Source organism: Lissotriton helveticus, chromosome 8 (assembly GCF_964261635.1).
Source record: "Lissotriton helveticus chromosome 8, aLisHel1.1, whole genome shotgun sequence".
Taxonomy (NCBI): Eukaryota; Metazoa; Chordata; class Amphibia; order Caudata; family Salamandridae; genus Lissotriton; species Lissotriton helveticus.
Genome location: NC_136069.1, coordinates 312,626,537 through 312,646,452, shown reverse-complemented (window position 1 = coordinate 312,646,452; position 19,916 = coordinate 312,626,537). Strand labels below are relative to the sequence as shown.

The 19,916-nt window shown below is 45.8% G+C and overlaps 1 protein-coding gene across 3 annotated transcripts in view; it reads left to right on the top strand.

Annotated features, from left to right (window-relative positions):
- The window catches only part of SKA3 (spindle and kinetochore associated complex subunit 3), a 574,705-nt gene that overhangs the window by 160,890 nt on the left and 393,899 nt on the right, over positions 1 to 19,916 (top strand). For all 3 annotated transcript variants that reach the window (XM_078657087.1, XM_078657088.1, XM_078657086.1), the window contains exon 6: positions 7,555 to 7,664. In XM_078657087.1, coding sequence (XP_078513213.1) covers positions 7,555 to 7,664 — 110 coding nt within the window. The remainder of the gene's footprint in view (positions 1 to 7,554; positions 7,665 to 19,916) is intronic.

Here is a 19,916-nt window from a genome sequence, read left to right as displayed (position 1 = left end):
GTAACTTGTGCTTCAGGTACAGTATTTCAAAGAGGGGCACTACCAAAGTCATTAGTGAGTGATAAAGGGAGTCAATTTACATCAGAGCAATTCCAGTGTTACTTTGTGTGTAACAGCATAGGTTGAAACTGGTTTGCTACCCCGAAGGAGATACGTGCATAGAAAGATTCAGTCATGTGATTATAAGCTTTATTGAATTGCTAAGATGAAACTTGGATTGTGAAAAAGTTGTGTTCATGATTTGGGTGAATAGGGTCACTCTGTGTGAAAGTACGAATTATGGGCCATTTGTTTTTATGGGGTGGAGAACCCCTCTCACAAAACACAATCTAAGTAGGATGTCGGAGTCCAGAGTTGTGGATTGGTCACCTGGTGAAGTCAAGAAAAAGATTGCTTTTGCCCAAACTGCATATAAAGATAGAAATACTTTTTACCACGTCGAAAAAGTTGAATTGATGGTAGGGGACATGGTTGGTATTAAAAAGAACATATATGGTTTTTATAAGGAAGTGTATAAGCACATTTTCATCTCCTCTGAGGGCGGAGGAGTTTTGCAACACCACACGACTGAGTGATGGAAAGGTTTGGTATGCTTCTAGAATGTATAAGTGTATATTTGATGGAAGGATCTTTAATTAAATAGATTTTTGTAACAAAATAATTAATCGTACGCATGTCTGTGGAGGAGAATAGCGATACATTGAACAACACATTTAATCGTGGCAATGCAATGACCATTTGTAGGAGAGTAGAATCTGCTTTCATGGATACCCCCAATTTATGCCTGGTGTCAGTATGTTTTGAGTGTAGTTTGCTGGGATCCTGCTAACCAGGACCCCACCATCTGTGCTCTCTCTCCCAAAATGACTTTAGTACCTCCGCAATTGGCTACTAGTCTACCCTTGTAAGTCCATAGTATTTGGTACGAAGGTACCCAGAGCATAGGGCCCCTCGGGGTCTCCCATGGAGTGCAGCATGTATTGTGCCACCCATGGGAATCCACTTAAACTCTGACTACTGGCTTGTCATTGCAGCCTGTGTGAGATGGTGCTTATTCCTTATATCTGAGGTCACTACACTTAAAACCTATGAGTTACCCCTATGGTAGGCCCTTCAGTCCTGAGGGCAGGGTGCTTGGTTATAAGTTGAGGGTGCCCCTTCATGAGCAAGACACCCCTACAAACCCTAGAGCCGATTCTCCAGCCTTGGTAAGTGTGGCCAGCCATTTTAAGACATATAGTGGACATTAGTCTTTACGAGATGTCTAACTATATAATGGCTGTGCCGAACCTGCTCACGTTTGATATCAAACATGTTGGAATCACAGTCCAACACCGACACTGGTGTTGGGGGTACAATCCCATGTACTGAGGGGGCGTCTTAGAGAAGCCCCTCGTACTCCCGGTTACATCCTTTCAGAGTGTCAGCCAGCTATTACTGCTACCAACCACAGACACTACTCTGCCCTCCTGCTACTGAGCTGAGCTCGAGCAGGTGAAGGTAGAACAATAGGTTTCCTGTGGACTTGGTATATTGGGCTGGGGTTTATGTGATTCCTAGCGCCATCAGACTGCATCGAAGGGCACATTTGGTGCCCTCCTTGTAAACACCAGTTTGAGCCAGTTCAGGAACCCTTGGTTCCCCCTCTGGCGTGAAACTGGACAAAGGACAGGTGAGTATACTCCCCTCTGCCCAGCCCCTCCTCTGGGACGGATCCCTGAATCGTTCCAACCCTTTCCTTGGGTATTTAAGGGCTCCCCCATTTTAGGGTCCTCAGATTTGTCGTGGAACAAGACTCACCTCTGAAACCAAGACACTTTTTGACTGTCTGGACACTTGGACTTCACCTGGAACCGAGACAGCATCAAGCAAGAATCCTGCTGTTCCTGGTCTTGCTGTTCTGCAAGTCTTCTGCCTCGTCTGTGTCTGTGCTTCTCTCAAGTTCTCCAGAAGACCTGTTGGCATCAAGGACATCCAAACAAATCTCCCTTGGACTGAAGGAGTCACTCCCCTGCATCTGCAGGCTCAGCGACGAAGCTGACCAGTCTGCTGGTCCTGTCAACCTACAGACTTCCGAGGCTCAGCAACATAGGTGGTGGTACTGTGGCTCTCCAGAGCCATGACATGTCTTCCCTGCAATTTGGGATGGCAGTATCCCTCGTTGGAGCCGCTAGGACCAAACCCCTGTGCACTGCGTCGAATTGCTGTTGCCAAGGCTTGTTGACTCTGCACTCCAGAGATCTTCGGCTACAAGATGCTCCAGCTTCCATCACGTCATCCCTCGAAGATCAGGGTCCTCCATGCATCTCTTGCTCCATGTTTGGTGAGCTGCCGGAGGTCCTCATGCGACTTCTGTGCATTCGGCCTGTGGGTCCTCTCGAGGGTCTTCTACGTTGGTGGGCTCCCTGCTTGATCGTGGCCTGCTCTGATTCTCCTGAACTTTGTGGATCCCTTGGACCTTGCTCGTCCTAACAATTGCATTTTGTCATCTTCCACGCCAGTTGCGACTACCGAGGATTTGTGGTGCTTCTGCCGGACACCGACCACCTAGACACTGATATTCGACGTAGGACAGCTCCTGGTCTTCATCATCATTGCCTGGTCCCCAGAGCTGAAGCAGCAAGGTCCTTGTCAACTCTCCTGAGCTCCCTACCAAGGGTGGGCATTGTGTTCCCGTGCCTCCTGTTCACCTCCGAGTGGCATAGACTCTTGTTCCCTCTGCTTGCTAGCCTACCTCTTCAAGAATCCATTCTTGGATTCCACCGGACATCTTGAGACATTTCTCCAGAGGCCTTTCTTCCCAAGTCTTCCATTGTGGTCTACGGGAAGTTCTGACATCATTTCACCCCTGTGCACCCTGCTTTCCTAGTGCAAGTAACCTGGTTCCTGGGGCATCCATAGGTGGGGAGACTCTCCAACCTTCTGTCCTTCAAAGGATTTCTTTGGTCTTGTGGAAAGGATCCTTTAAAAAACAAACTGCAACCCTGACTTCTCCTTTGACTTCTATTGGGCACGCAGCCGCCTTTCTACTCTGCACACAGCCTCTGTGCGGTTCCTAGGTACTTACCTTGGGTGGTTCCTAGCACTCCCCCTCCTAGGAGTCCTTTGGACAAAGGCCCATTCTTCCTTGCAACTGGAGACCAGTGTATATTTGTGCTACTTACCTGATTTCGTGGAAGTATTTTCATGTGTATTGTTGATCTCTCCGGCTAGGAGATATACCAAGTAATAGTGATTGTGATGTGTAATAAATAACCATATTTTTATATAAACACTATGTTGTTCTTTCTTATCTAGTCTACACTATTGAATAAATGTTGTAAAACAATATGCTTTAAACTCTTTCAAGATGAGCCTGAAAGCTGCTCTCCACAGCTACCACTTTCAGAACCTAAGGTTATCAAAGACCACTAAAATTAGCAAGGGTTGCCTGGATTAGTGCAAGGTGCATCACTTCTTTGTGTGCTCCATATACTAAGCCAGCCTCCTACACCGTTGTAAAACACGGAGGCAACAAAGTAATTGCACAACATTGTGTAAATACTGTACCATAACAACGTATTATAAATTGTACAGCCTCCAAAGGAAGGTTTGGCAGGACCACAATCAAATCTAAAAGGTTAGATTTTATTTGGGAATAATTGTAACCGCAAGGAATACATTTAAAGTGTTTATGAATTTTGAGTTCATTTCTCCTAATCTCTAAAGTTGTTGTTATGTTTTATGAGAGATGTGGAAGTGTAATGTGAAGGTGATGCAAAGTTATCAATTGTAAAGTTATTGGTCCTCCTAATCTCAAGTTCCGAAACGCTGGAGGTTTGGAATATGGGAGAAGAAAAGGATGTTGTGTCTGCTTAGTGCAGGTTTCTTCAATCTCTTCCGTACAAAGAACTACTTCTGTTCCGTGAAACTTATTGAGAGCTACTAATATTAATTGTGTTGTAAAAGTGACCATTAGTGGCTACCGTATGGAAGATTACTAACTACGATCACCTCAGTGAATCAGGCGTGGTTGCTAGCAGTAACATATGTTTTGCCAATATGGAATGCCTTTACATGGGTAATACATAAGGGCCATAGGAGCAATGCCTCTGGTACTAAGACAATAACATGTGTAAAACGTCTCCAGAGAACCACATGAACTATCCTCGGATATGAGATTTGAATATATTTTGGAAATTCAGCCATTTTTATCCAAAATTTAAGCTGATGAAATATGAAAATACACATATTTTCTTCTCAAGTATACGCTCTCAATTTTGGTATGTATAAGTTAATTCAGACAAGTAAGAGCTTTTAATTTATTAGACTGCTGCACACAGGAGAGCTACTCACAGGTAGCTGGCGAGCTACCAATGGCTCACAAGATGCTTGTTGGAGACTCTTGGCTTAGTGTAACTACAAAGCATAATTTACCATTACAACCAGACGGTTGCCTTTTCCCCTATATTTTCTCTGACCCCTCGGGCTTCTGTTACCTTGCACAGCTTAAAACAGCCTTCGGGTCGCGTTGTTACAATAAGAGCAACCAAAATGGTAATGTTTCTCCTTCCTATCCCTATTATTCTTTCTGTTCCCTCCGACTGCTTTGAAGCAAGCTTAGGATGTAGCATTAGCACTATATATTAACAATCAGCATGCTATAATAGGATCCATTGTATCTCTATCTTTCCTGTTCACTGTTTCCTGTCCTCTTTTCTGTTTCTCACAGTATTGTGATGCACTCATATGGTGGCCCAAGCGCTGTTCAAGCGACCAGTAGGCATTTGGAACTTCTAGGCTCATACTTATAAGGAAAAAGTGAAACTGCATATCTCCGCATGCTTAGTGCCATGGGCTGAAAGATCAGAGCTGGATTGAAAGTCACCTTCATGACATGCCAGTTGATAGCTGTGCTTCTGTGAGATGTCACTTAAGATGCAGAGATTGTTTGGATTCAGCCGAGATTGTTAAGTTGTGGTAAGCTCTGGTCCAAAGTACGTCAGAAAGAGGCAGATCCTTTATATATTTTCAGGTTTCTCACTTCTAATTTAAATTATTTTAATTTAGCATCAGCTTAGGACAATGTACTTTATGTGGACAGCTTGCAAATCTGGCATTGATCTGACTGTGGACCTATGCTAGGCAACCTTGCCTAAGGGTGATAAACAATGACTATGCACTCTGGCCGAAAGTGTCAGACTTCTGAGTCCCATTGTTTCTGTATCTGTTAGGTCTAGTTGTCACAGGGGTAAGTTAGATTTCTGGTGTGACCATATTACTCTTTATTTAAGTGACATTAGTAAAGTCCCTCAAAAGTAACAAATACACTTACTATTTTGTGTTATTTTTCAAACAGATCTTTAGAGTGGTAAATAACCACTTTGCCGCACATAGCCTTGATTGCAGTAGATGGAAATATTTCTAAGCCGGAAAGAAAAAGTAAAATAATTAGAAGCAACACTGGTAAAAAAAAACTCAGCCATGTTCATTATTTTTGTCAAGGGTCCTGTGTAGTCCAGGAACCTATACTGGGAAGCCCTCCAGGTTATGTCCATACCCTTTTTGAGGTCTCTTGTAATCTTTCAGAGAAACATTGATATCTTTCGGTCCATATCAGGTGGCTGCCTTTCTTTGACATCTACTTTGACCTGTGGAGCTACCTTCTCCGAAGGCACCTGTTCTATTAGTCTACGGTGGTATAGCTTCCAGATTTAATAGCCCTTCCTGACCTTCCTGAAGGTCTTCTTGCTGAGCTCCCAGCAGCCTGCTCATGCTGTTTTGACTTTATGGGGCCTTTTCTTCCCTCGCTAGCTTTGCTCCTGTATAACTCCCTCATAATCGGAGAAATCTTTCCTCTCATTTGCCTGTAAAGAGTCCTCATGTAGTTAATGGCATTCATATTTTGATAGGTGGTGTTTGTAATGGCCTATGGAAGAAATAACCTGGCCTTCTGCATTGGACATAAAGCCTTTTTTAGACATTCAAAGGAGCACAAGTGGACTTCATGGCTGCTACTTGTTTCAATTTCTATGCTTGCTGCTTTTCTTCCTTTGGCTTACAAGGTGAACCGCATGAAACTCTTCTGTAAAGGGATAGATTAAGTATCAAATCGGAGTGCTTCTGCAGTTTTTTCCCCTGCTAAAATTACTCTAATTACAGAGCCATTGATATATTCCAAGAAATCCCAAGTCATAGCAAAGAAGGTATGTTTTTCCTCTATCAGTTCTCCCTGTCTTTGAACCATCTCCTACATTCTCTATGCTATTTACATCTGCAGTTCCTCACAGGGATTTATAAATGGTCATAGAAAAAACACCAAGGAAGGACCCTTATTCCTGTCCCCCACCCCCTTCCATTCTAGGGGGCCTGTTTTGACTTATGCGCTGTACTCTGAGGAGCTGCACTACCTCGCTTTTGACTGCGGAGTTTGCTCTGGATTGAGCATATGGAAAAAAAATAAAAGCAGCAAGATCACAAAATGGTGGAGCCTAACCTTCATGTATGGGCAGTGGCAGGAACAGTAGCAGTGGCTCTAGGGTTGGAGATACGTGAACAGAGCTCTCTGCTCCACTCTTTCTGAAATGGTGGAGATTCTGAGTGACCCCGGAGTGGAGGTCTGCAGCGGCCCCCTTTGAAGGTCTTCTGCCTCTGGATTCTGACTGGTTGCAGTTGAAGCAGAGTTTAGTGCATGCAAAGAAAGTGTCTATCAATACTTAAATCCTGCATCCCTGCTGCCCATCTGATGTACTTCCTACAAAGTCCCCTCATTCTCGTTGGACTTTAGTGAGCCTGAGTGCTTGATTCAAAGAAAATATGCCATCAAATGACATAATTAACTCTTCTGTAAAATTGAGTATTGATAAACTGCAACACATCACATGCATAAGTAAATATCAAGTCCATGAACTGGCACAATCAACAATACCTCAAAAACAGGAGATGTAAAACGGCACTCTTCTCTGGCTACCGTGTAGCACTAAAGCAACGAATACGGAAGCTAAGCTGAGGTTTTATAAGAATGAGTTGATATCATTAGTTGATGGGATCACATTTTGGAGGACTTACTTCTAATGTTGCACCTTAAATGAATTGAGCAAAATACGTTTGTTTGTGGAGAGAAATATTCCTATGGTGTTTTTGATTTTAGTTAGTGGTTAGTCCAATGATTATCGGTTTTTATTGGTTGTTGGGATTAGTCTTGTGCTTTCAAAGCTTTTGAGTTCTGATTTTGTGGTTATCAAAACATTTGTGTGATGATTCCTTCCCATCCCACTATTTTCCAACCCCTGAATTAAAATTACGTGTGCATACAAAGTCCCAGATTTTTCATGTACAAACTCAGTTGCTTTCTGTTAAATAATTTCACATGAAAGAAACCATTTTCAAAAGAGTAGATAAAGTGTAAATGCCTGAAAACGCATCAATAAAGGTGTAACTAAGTCGATCGCCAGCCAACTCATGGCCTGCCTACTTTCTCATCACACCATTTGACTATGCAAAATGGAGGATGTTTTACTGACCGGTTTTAATATTATAAGAGTACTGATATATATGTCTCTTTTTCTACTGCAGCATACTTCAGAAGAGTGGCAATGAAGACAGCCATGCTTTATGTTCAGAAACGATTATGGCTGAAGTTCCAGCTGTGCCTATTCCACCAACGCGGTTAACTCACAACAAAGGTACAGAAAAAGACTTTTTTTAAATTAAATTGTAGGATGCGATTGATGCACCTTGAGGAACTTTGTGAATATTCTGTATGGATTAGAAAGGTCGTTCTAAAATGTGCTGAAAATTATTTGCTACTGCGACTTTGAAGCAACACTAGTTATTTTGTTGTAGCAATAGTGTCCCATTGCAGTAAATTCCACTTAATGCCGGACCACAATTTGTGTCACAAAATAAGAGTGCACCACTTTGTGTCCTATAATGCTTCATCATTGTTAATGGTGTCACAGAATTTCTGTGCATTAGACTGGTTCCTGAAGAAAGAGGTATTTGTGTGTGTGTGTGATAGGCATCAAGATCACTGAAGGAAGCAGTAGGACTTGTCAGTCCCAGTTGCAATTGGGTCAGACCTTCTGTGCCGTGGTTTTCCTCATCCTTGATCAAGGAGAGTTCATTATGTGAACAAATTGAAAGAAAATGACGAGCTCAATATAGTGCTGAAGAGAAGGAAAGATCTATATTAGTTTTAAAGAAGTTCCATAAATTGATACGGGATGAAAAGTCGTACTGTAATTCTCTGATTGAGGGAGCTAACGATACAAAGAAAATCTTTCATATAGATAAGGTTTTCCTGCAACCCAAAACTTGTTCAACTCACATTATTCCATCTCAATTTTTGTGTGACAATCTCTCCAATTTCTTTGAAGAGAAAATAGCCACAATCCAACTGGGTTTCGCTAGTAGGCCAACTGATCTAGAACTGCCTAAGGCCGTGGAACAAGGATCTCGCTCCTCCACACCCACATACTATAATGACAGATTATTTTACCCATTTCTCTTCAGCAATCAGAAAGTGCCATCTTGGCTTGCAAATGTGGATCCCCATTAGAACCTTGTTCATTGGGTTAAGAAAGCTTTTGAGATTGTTAACCCGGTCATTAATTATTTTCTTAATGCATCTCTTATTTCAGCATCAGTTCCGAAGTCCTAGAAATTGGCAGTTGTTAAACCATTAAAAAAAAAAGCAATCTGCACCTCTTACGATTCTGTCCAATTTTCTACCCATCTCTCTGCTTGCAGCTTTCTAAAAAAAAAATGAAAAACATAAATAAGAAATTAATGGATACTCTCAAAAACGTAATATTTAGCACCCATTTCAATCTATGTTTAGACCGAAGTATTCTACGCACTTTTGGGGATATCTGAAACAATCAAAGCTATGCTAGACAAAGGTAAGAATGTGGTACTGATTCTTTTAGATCTGCCTGCCATATTTGATATGGTAGCAATAACACAAAAAAAGCAATTCCGGAAGGGATTACTACTGGAAAAGGAATTCCTTTTCAAAAGAACCCTCACTCACTAACCTAGTTGGGGACATGCTTCATCATAGGGTTCCCACCCGAGGGGCCGAGTGCCTCTCGATTGTGCTACAACGCCTGATTACAGTGGAGCGGGTTGATTGTGCAACGTGAATAGTGAGTGGTGATTTTAAATTTATCTCTATGCACCCAAGGAATTTAATGGTGGGGTCATAGGACACGATTAAAAATGAAGGTGGAAGTTCTATAAGGTTAAATTGACCAAAGACATCCGTGACATTAGAGTGACGGGGTCTACATGTTTCAGCCTTCCTGCGCACGATCGCAAGGCTTTCTTCAGGACCAATGTAAGTGATTTAGACTCGCTAAGGTGCACACACATTTATATGAGCCTGACCGTCAACTTGCGGTTTTTACTCGTACTCATTGAGTTTCTGTAAGAAAAACATACTGCTTGAGATTTAGTACATTCACAGGACTCTCACGTATGTTTTCACAGTAATCCCACAAAGCAGCGTAATAAAGTGAGCAATATTGATCCACATACCTGGATCTTCACTGATTTACTTCCCTCACCTGCAACGATCAGTCTGTGTGCCAGGCATACGACATGCACATGCTTACACCCACATCAGTGTAATACTGTAGTGTATTTTGTGTTTTAGTGAGAATTCTAAACTATTCAAATTCTCTATGTTCCACCACATGGGTTGATGGCTCTGATTGAATCTTTTGGCATCTTGTCCACTTATGCAGACAACACTCATTTGATATGAATTCCTCTGCCTCTGAGCATAACTCTAAGAACTGTCTTACCTAGATTGTCTGGTGGATGGAAAATAATCAGCTTAAATGTAGCACAGATAAGTGTGAAACCATCTATTTGGGACAAACAATACATTTGACCCACCTGACTGGTGGATGGAAGATCTGTCCACTCCCCCGCCCTGGTGGAGGTAGCTAGGAACTTAGGAGTCAGGTTTGATGGGATTCTGTCTTTTCAACCACATATTTTAGCAGTCTCCTGCATACACTTTGCTCTGATGAAATCCCTAACAAGGTTATTTAAATTCCTTCTGTTAACTTCAATGAAAACTGTAGCCCACTCACTTATTAGAGAGAGGCTAGACTATTGCTATAGCCTCTACTATGGCTTTGCAAAGTTCTTGCTGCGCAAGCTTCAAAATGCTCAGATAATGGCAGTTAGATTGGTGCTTAAGCTTTCCTGCAATAGTGGGGTATCTCAGGGGCTTACCATTGGCTACCCGTTTTCAAAGCTTTCCTCTCTACCAGACTAAAATATCTTGTAGATCGTGCATTACAGAACACAGAGACCATTGAGATTGTCCAGTGCTTATCTCCTTCACATACCTAACATCAGACTCAAATCGAGAAGTAGTAAACTGGAGTCCCAGCACAGAGGGCTTTCGAGAAAGAAAGCATACGAAGCACATTATGGGTCACGTGCTGACCTTTTGGTGGCATGTGCTTCAGGTGCACAAACGCTAAATGCAATTCTGAAAAGAATAGTCACTGTATATGATGAGCTACCTGTAAGGGAGATGAAGGTGCTTTTGTCGGTATTCATGTGAAAAGAAGGAAATCATTGCATGTCCCTTTCCCTGTTTTGTTGTGTAGCTGAATAAAAAATGTTCTAGCGATTGTGACAAAGTTTCAATTCTATCAGATCTGGGTTAATCCGGAGATTGCTTTCTTGTTCCAAGCTCCCATATGTTCCACCCTTCTCGAATTACAGAGTCACTTGCTTCAAGTAGGTAAACCCTTCCTCTGGAGGGCTTGACACTGAGTTTGTCAGTGATCCTGGAAAATGGCCTGAATGAAAGACGCAAGCAGTATCACTAGCCGGGCCAGTTGCTTAAGCTACCTTGGTACTCCAAAGCTCTTTTTCTAATGTTAACCACTTTCTTGTTTGGGAGCGTCTGTGCTTTCTGCACACAATCTATTACAAACCCCAGAAAGGTAATCTTCTGGCTGAGAAACAACTCTGTCCTCTCTACTTTTATCACAAATCATCCGGACGAACTCAGTGGATGGCCTTAGAACCTTTTAGGAGCTCCATGTTTCTATAGAAGGACCAAATGGCAGGGTCTTGAATTTGTACAACTGTTTTCTCCATTGAAATTGAATGAACCTCCAATGAAGAGGGAAAATAGGGCTCATGAGATAGACCTCATTCAGATCCATGTGTATTTCCCAGTCCCATGATTAAGGCACATCTCTTAAGTGGTAGTAGACCAACTTCTTGTTTAACTCCCTAAGATTTAGGGACACCCTTAGGGGAGTTAAGCATTCTTTAAATATTTCATTCATTTAACAGTTGCCCTTGTGTTTTCCTCCACCAGGAGGATCTTGCTCATGAACCCCCTTGAGAAATTCATGGGTGAGCTGAGCTCCTGAATCGCCCAAGGAGGATCATGAACAATCAATCGTCCCTTACTTTTCCGGGGTCATGAACTCCAGGTTTATCAATTTGGAGACCTTGTTCGAGAAGGTAATAGCCTTGGTCTCTACGATTTAATTGGTGAGATGTAGAATTCTATCTGGAATCCCCATACGATCTGGAGGATCGCAGCATCGCGTGTCAGGCCCTGCCATTTGAGTACAATTAATCCTAGTCTCTCCCTTTTCTTATGTGGGAAGAAGTGATCAGCCTGGCTGCAGTATCAACCAGTTCGTTCCTACGAAGGGACCTTTGAACACATCCCCCTGCCGGCTCCATTTGAGGAGAAGAAATGTCTGAAGAAACTTTGCTCTTGCCATTGACCTTTCTTCAACAACTGTCCTCTTTGAGGGTCAGGGTTGTGAAATTGGTCAGCAGAGCGCCTTTTAACTCTTCGCACTCTGACAAAAGCCATTTGGGCGTAATATCTTCTTGACAGAAGCTTTCCCTGTTCCTTGAGGAAAGGTTCCACAAATAGACCCATTTGGGCTACCTGAACCGCTTCTGAAGTAGCCAGGTCACCTAACTTCAGGTCTAGCTTAATCAGCAAAGGCCTGTTTCTCTCAGTGTCAGTGGAACACTTTGCGTGGCACACAGACAACATCAGGCTTGTGGTCTTTATCGATAGTGCTCTAATGCCAATGCCTTTCCGATATAGCCGTCATCCATATCTGTGCTGACATCCCAGATGGCAATAGGAACAGGTCAGTGCCTGCGATCAGGATCTCTTTTTCTCCTCTCGAGTGCTTTTGGACCATGCCAGGAAGATCTTTCTAAGTCTATCAAGTGAATCAGTCCTAGATGGTTGCTCCCTGTTCTGTTTGGCCTTAACGGTATTCTGACCCGTTTGCCTACAAATTTCAGCTGCCTCCAATGGGAACCAGTCTCACCCTTCCAAGGACGGGGCACTTGTGGTTCGCTGCCAACATGATTAATTGATTCCTGCAAAGGCTGTAAGTCGCTGGTCACCACCTTTTTTATCCAAGGCGGTTACCACCTCTAGCAGACTGTCATCCCACATGATGACTTCCTCTATATACGAAATTTCCATATCTTTCTTCATGCTGGGTGCTAGGAACTAGACGCTATACCCACTCTCTGCTATGGGAGTGTCCCAAGTATCAGTGTACTCTGAATCATCAGCAGTCAGTAACAAGTAGAAACACAACTCTAGTCATTTGGTAGGGATGCATGTGGTGACGCATGCATGTGCCTACAAAATGACGTGGCTGGCTATTGGCTTTGTCAATCCTTGTTTAATCTTTAGTATCATCATGTACCGTAAGGGGACTCCATCTTCTACCCAGTCGTAGGAGGAATGGTGTCCAGTCACTTAAGTTATTGCATTTGGACTATTGCAAAATGCTGCAGTTTGCTTGATTCTAGCCGTCAGTATGAGAGTTTGTATCTCGACCCACTTCATCCCCTCACTTGCTGCCTATTCATAAATGATGTCTTTTCAATGCTCTGTGCTTTTGTCATAAAGATTTTGATAGAGTTTAACACTGCTGTATGCATAAGCATTTTATAAACCATTCTACAAACAATTTTGTGACAGTTCTTTGATTTGGAAGGGCACGTTTAGGCTGACAAGCCTTTTGGTAAGCATAACCAAAGTATGGAAATCTACATACTACATCACAACCGGTTAGGGTGCGCAATCTTCTCAAACCTCACTTGTTTGATGTGCCATTCAAACTAAGGTGCCATAACTCTGCTAAATTGGAGTAGCTGCTTCTAGAGTAGCTCCGGCATACCTCTTTTTGTGTGATTTGTGCATCCTATAATTATCAACTCAATCAAAGATGTTTATAGGTCAAGACTGGAAGATGAGCAAATGCAATGTTCATAATCAGAACAGTGGTGTCTTCAAAGAACTTAGGCATTTAATATAGCCATTAATGATACAAGCTAATGTCCGATTTTGGGTTATTAATTTGGAAAGATGATTGACTTTTACTGCAATTTGCCTGTCTAGGCAGAAGTGTCAAAAATCTTTTCCGAGTTCTGCTACCATTCTGCACCTGGTACACCCTAGGCGGTTGATGTACCTGACCACTGTTAGGTTGTCCATCCGAAGAAGAGCACTGCAGGACACCTTGTCCCTCATCAGGCATTTCACCACAAAAGACCCAGCAAGGGCATTTAGGCAATTGATGTGGATCCCAAGCTCCTTCTCTGACCAACAAACTCCAGTAGCCGCATCTCCAGAGTGTGTTCTAACCTAGACAGCTGACATCTGTTATTGAAAGGGTGCCGAGCATTGAGACAGAATGCCCTGCCGTTCCATATCTCTATGTGGTCGAACCACCATTTGATTTCTCTCTCGGTTAATAATGAAAGCAATTCCAAACAGCCCAGCCCCTCGCAAAGGTGAAGGAGCTTCGACCTATGCAGAGCTTGGTAGTATAAGGGGCACAGAAAGATTGCATGGATGGACAGTAACCGGAGACCCACAACTCTTTCCAGATGTCCCAATAATATTTTGTTTTGTGAGAGTGTTCTCCACAGTTCCTTTCGGCTACTGACCACCGTCTTCCTCTGGAGATGGAGAACTGCCTGTACCCAAATTGATGACAAAACCCAAGGAGGACATACATTGGGTGTGGGGCTGATCGGATTCTCCCTGTTTATAATGAAACATGAACTCCATAGCAAGTAATATGCAGGTGGCTCAATAGATGATTTTAGGACTGGTCCATGAGGAGAATATCGTCCAGATAGACAGTCAGATGGGAGGACCTGAGGAACTCAGTCACTGGCTTGTTAAGCTTGTAGAGCATCAGAGGCCAATGAGAGGCTGATGGAGAGCACCCTGAATTCAACTATCACCCCGCCAGCTGTGCTGTAGGGAACAACAGTGAAGAGGAAAGATTGACGACCGTCTGACAAATGCTTTTAAAATCCAGCCTGGCAAATTAGCCACCATGAAGGAGAATGTTTGTAAGGAGGTGATTACCCTCTATTTTGAAGTGTCCGTAGACTAACCAGACATTGAACTCGCACATGTAGATCACCAGCCGGTATCCATTCCCTTCTTTTAAACAAGAACAATGTTGCTCAAAAATACTATGGTGTGAAGGCGAGACCGAACTCTTGCCCCTTTGGACTCTCAACTCTGCCGCCTATGAGTCTACCAAATTTGTTTTGTTCAAAGAAAAGGTGAGCAGAAGCAGACGCTGCTCTCATTTTGGGAAGCATAAAACTCCATGTGGAAGCCCTAGCAAGGTCTTCATCATCCAATCAATCAATCAATCAATCAATCATAACATTTGTATAGCGCACTACTCACCCGGAAGGATCTCAAGGCGCTTGGGGGAAGGGGTCTGCTATTGCTCGAACAGCCAGGTCTTGAGTTGTCTCCTGAAGGCGAGATGGTCCTGGGTCAGCCGAAGGTGGATGGGGAGGGAGTTCCATGTCTTGGCCGCCAGGTAGGAGAAGGATCTGCCTCCGGCGGTGGCTCTTCGGATGCGTGGGACGGCGGCGAGGGCGAGGCTTGTAGAACGTAGCTGGCGGGTGGGCGTGTAGAAGGTCAGGCGGTCGTTGAGGTACTTGGGGCCCAGGTCGTGGAGAGATTTGTGTGCGTGGGTGAGGAGCCTGAACGTGATCCTCTTGCTGACGGGGAGCCAGTGCAGGTCCCTTTGGTGGCCGGAGATGTGGCTGCGTCGGGAGATGTCCAGGATGAGTCGGGCTGAGGCGTTCTGGATGTGTTGGAGTCTTTTCTGTAGCTTGGCTGTGGTTCCGGCGTAGAGGGTGTTTCCGTAGTCCAGTCGGCTGGTGACGAGTGCCTGGGTGACCGTCTTCCTGGTTTCGGTCGGGATCCATCGGAAGATCTTGCGGAGCATGCGTAGGGTGTTGAAGCATGATGAGGAGACGGCGTTGACTTGTCTGGTCATCGAGAGGGAGGAGTCCAGGATGAAGCCCAGGTTGCGTGCGTGGTCTGTTGGCTTGGGAGTGGTGCCCAGGGCGGGGGCCACCAGGAGTCGTCCCAGGCGGAGGGCGATGGTCCCAGGATGAGGACTTCCGTCTTGTCTGAGTTCAGTTTCAGGCGGCCGACGTCTTTCATCCCTTCGTGTAGGCTGGTTCTGGCGGTGTCGGGGTCTCTGGTGAGGGAGAGGATCAGCTGGGTGTCGGCGTAGGAGATGATGTTGAGGTTGTGTTGGCGTGCGATGGCTGCAAGAGGTCTCATGTAGACGTTGAAGAGGGTGGGGCTGAGTGATGATCCTTGCGGTACGCCGCAGATGACTTCGATGGCCTCGGATCGAAACGGGGGGAGGCGGACTCTGTGTTCTTCCGGCGAGGAACGAGATGATCCACTCCAGTGCCTTCTCTTGGATACCGATGTTGCTGAGGCGTTGAACTAGGGTGCGGTGGCAGACAGTGTCGAACGCTGCGGAGAGGTCCAGGAGGATGAGGGCCGCTGTTTCCCCGTTGTCGAGCAGGGCTCGGATGTCGTCGGTGGCTGTGATGAGGGCGGTCTCGGTGCTGTGGTTGGCTCTGAAGCCGGACTGCGAGGGGTCGAGGGATCCGTTCGTCTCGAGGAAGGCGGCAAGCTGTCTGTTGACGGTCTTCTCGATGACTTTGGCAGGAAAAGGGAGGAGCGAGATAAGGGGGAAGTTCTTGAGGTCGGCGGGGTCCGCTGTTTGTTTCTTCAGTGGGTCGCTGAGCTCGGCATGTTTCCAGCTCTCCGGGAAGGTGGCGGTGTTGAAGGAGGTGTTGATGATGTTCCGGAGTTGGGGTGCGATGGTGGAGTCGGCTTTGTTGAAGACGTGGTGGGGGCAGGGGTCTGTTGGAGATCCGGAGTGGATGGTGTTCATCGTGCGGGCTGTGTCTTCGGTGGTCACCGTGGTCCAGGTGCGGAGGGTGGCGGTGGGGGGCGTTGGTTCGACGGTTGGGTGCGTGGATGGTGCGTCGAAGCTGTTGTGGATGTCGGCGATCTTGCGGTGGAAGAACGAGACGAGAGAGTCGCAGAGATCTTGTGAAGGAGTAATATCGTTGTTGCCGGTGCTGGGGTTGGAGAACTCCTTGACGATGCTGAAGAGTTCCTTGCTGTCGTGGGCGTTGTTGTCCAGTCGTTCCTTCAGTGATTTCTTCTTGGTGGTGCGGATAAGCTGGTGGTGATTGCGGGTGGCGTTCTTGAGGGTAGTCAAGTTGTCTGTGGTCCGGTCGAGGAGCCAGGCTTTCTCGAGGGTGTGGTAGTTCTTCTTGGAGTCCTTGAGTTCGTCAGTGAACCAGGAGGCTTTCTTGCTTCTGGGTCTGCTGGGAGGGTTCTTCAGTGGCGCGAGGTCGTCTGCGCAGGCGGTCAGCCACTGCGTGAAGTTGCGGGCTGCTTCGTTGGGGTCCGTTGTGCTGGCAGGTGGGTTCTGGCTGAGGGAGGTGGTGAGCTGCTCGGCGGTGATCTTGCTCCAGCCCCTGTGAGGAACCGGTTGTGGGTGGTGGTGGGTCGTGGTTCTTCTGAAGCTGAAGTGGACGCAGCTGTGGTCAGTCCAGTGAAGTCCGGTGGAGTGGCTGAAGGTGACGTGCTCGCTGGATGAGAAGACGGGATCAAGCGTGTGGCCGGCGTAGTGGGTGGGGGTGTTGACCAGTTGCTTGAGTCCGAGGTTGGCGAGGTTGTCCAGCAGGGCGACGGTGTTGCGGTCCTTGTTGTTCTCCAGGTGGAAGTTGAGGTCCCCTAGGAGGATGTAGTCAGTGGAGGGGAGGGCGTGCGGGCTGATGAAGTCCGTGATGTCTTCGCTGAATTGTGTGTGTGGTCCCGGGGGTCTGTAGACGAGGGTGCCTCTGAGGGTCGTCTTTGGGTCGGTGTGTATCTGGAAGTGGAGGTGTTCGGCGGCGGAGAAGGTGTCGTTGGAGTCGGTCGTGATGCGGATGGTGTTCTTGTGTACGATGGCGATGCCTCCTCCAGTCTGGTTGACCCGGTCCCTCCGAGTGATCTTGTATCCGTCTGGGATGGCGAAGGCGATGTCGGGTGCAGAGGAGGAGTTCATCCGGGTTTCTGTGAGGAAGGCGACGTCTGGTGAAGTTGTGTCGAGCAGGTTCCAAAGTTCGATGGCGTGTCTGTGGATGGAGCGGGTGTTGAGCAGGATGCACTTGAGGTGGGTCTTGCTGGTGCTTGGCTTGGCGGGTGCGGTGCAGGTTCGGAGGCAGGTGAACTTGCAGGCTTTGCAGGTGAAGGGTCCGTGGATGCGTTTCGGGGTGGCCCGGCAGCAGGCGGGGTTCCGGCCGGCATTGAGTGCGTTGAGGGCGGCGGCGTTGTAGGTCTGTCGGGTGGTCTCGTAGCGGCGGGGTCCAGGCGCTGGGCGCGGTCCAGGCGCAGACGGGCTTGCCTTTGGCGCGCCCTCGGCGCACAATCGGCGCGCCCGCTGCGCATCCGTGCGGTCGCCATTTGAGGCTAAGTGGGAGGGAGGAGCAGCTGGGAGGCGGGAGCGGGGAGGACATGGAAAAAAGGGGGCGTGGCCGCGAGAACGTCGGCGGTAAGCGGGGAGCGGGGCAGGCAGGCAGAGCGGGAAAAACACAAAATCCAACAACTTTAAACAAATTGAAGCACAAAATACAACAACTTTAAACAAATAGTAGCACAAAATACAACAGCTTTAAACAGATTTACGGTGAAACAGCTGGGGAACAGTACAGTGAGGCAGGCAGCTAGGGAGACAGGCAGATGGCAGAACGAGGCTGCGAGCAGCAGCGAGGGGCACACGAGGGGCGCACACACAGCTGGTGGCCATGCGGCGCGGGGGTGTCTGAGAACAGGTTTCCTGTGATGCCCCTCCATGCTGTTAGAAAGTGTACCCACCTTCCCCGTAGCCTTTGAAGGGAAGAAGGGATAAGACTCATCTAAGGCTCCACATGGGACGTTGCCTGTTTCTCTGCAGGAACTTCACCTGCATCCTCTTATCTTTTTGAGTGGGCAAAAATGGCCAGCTGAGCGCCCTCTGCCTCGACTTGCTCTTAGGAACGTTTTGGGCCAAAGAGACGACTAATTAACAGTTGGGCTTTGTCCGACAAAGCAAAAGCTGTGGCGGATTTTCCAAGCTCTTTCAGGAAAGGATTCTGAAGTTATATTTATCTGCTACCTGCTTCTGAGGTAGTCAACTCCCCTAATTTAAGGTCCACTTTAATGAGCAGTAAGAATCTGTGCTTTGTGAACAAGATGCAATAAGTGTTAATCAGAAAACATATGGTCCTTTGGGTACAACCTCACAATATATCCAGGGATATCAGGCTCTCCAAAGACTTGGCTTCCTCTGCTATGTTGAGAATCTTTTTGTGGGTGCATGTGGTATCCCGAAGCTTATCTTGACAGGCCTAACAGGACCTGTCCAAGCCCTTTTTGGGTCTTTACAAACTTAGATAGGAAAGTGGCTGTTTTCCCATCAATCTCAGGTATCAAGGCAACCTTTCCTACTAAAGATGGGTGAGGGCATCCTGCCCTCAACCTTCCCCAAACCGCCTTGTCTAGGAGTTTCTAAATGCAGACCACCTTTTCAGAAGGGCACCAGTTTAATTAGGACTGGGTTCATGTCCTTTGGGCCAGTTGCCCCAGTACAGGATCACAGTCAGTGACCCATTAGGAATGGCAGCCATCAAAGGGATGGTGGCCTGCTGGGATCTGCAGACTACCAGGTCTGTGATTGCTTTTTAATAAAGCAATCCTTTTTTTCTGTTCAATGCAGCCCTTTTTTTCTTAAAAGAAATGAGATGTGTTTAAAACTAAAACAATTAAACGTTTAATTTTTTATGAGTAGGGAGTGGTCTATGGGAACACTGCCTTCTCTTAAAACCATTTGTTTGCTTTCTCAAAGAGGAAGTGGTTACTTAGGGACTGCTCCCCAATTGCGAATGGGTTATCACCTATTTCAAGGAGTCGGTAAAATATGAAAGTTTTGCAACTGCAATTTAGTCGTAAAACATTCATACATCCTATTCTGATTTGGTATTTGGAAGGAATGCCCTAAACACACCCCTTCCAAATACCGAATCGCAAACACAAATTGCGATTCGGTAACGTAGTACGAATTACAATTTATGTTTTGTACATATGTAAAAGCATGTTTGCGATTGGAAATGGCCCAATCGGGCCATTTCTGACCGTGATAATGGTTTGTACATTTTCATTCTCTCATATAAAACAAACCTCTTAGGTTACACACAAAACTAAAATCTGAAATTTGGAAAGCTCTAGGTAGGCATAAGACTCTACTCTTGGAGAGTGAACAACCTTTGAGATGCTCACAATGTGGAGCAAGTCCAGAATATAAGAACTGATTGATTGTGCTTGAATTTGCAAATTGCGAGAGTTGAAATAGTTGCATGTCAATCTTGCGCAGTACAAGTAGTTCTGCATCGAATCAGCCAGCATTATTACAAGTATATAGACGAGTAAGCTGTATTTTGTTTAGAAGTTTTTCCCTTTGACTAGAGCCCTTCCTTGTATATTCCTCCTCAAACCCTTGCCAGTGGTGGCCTGATCCTATCAGCCAGTT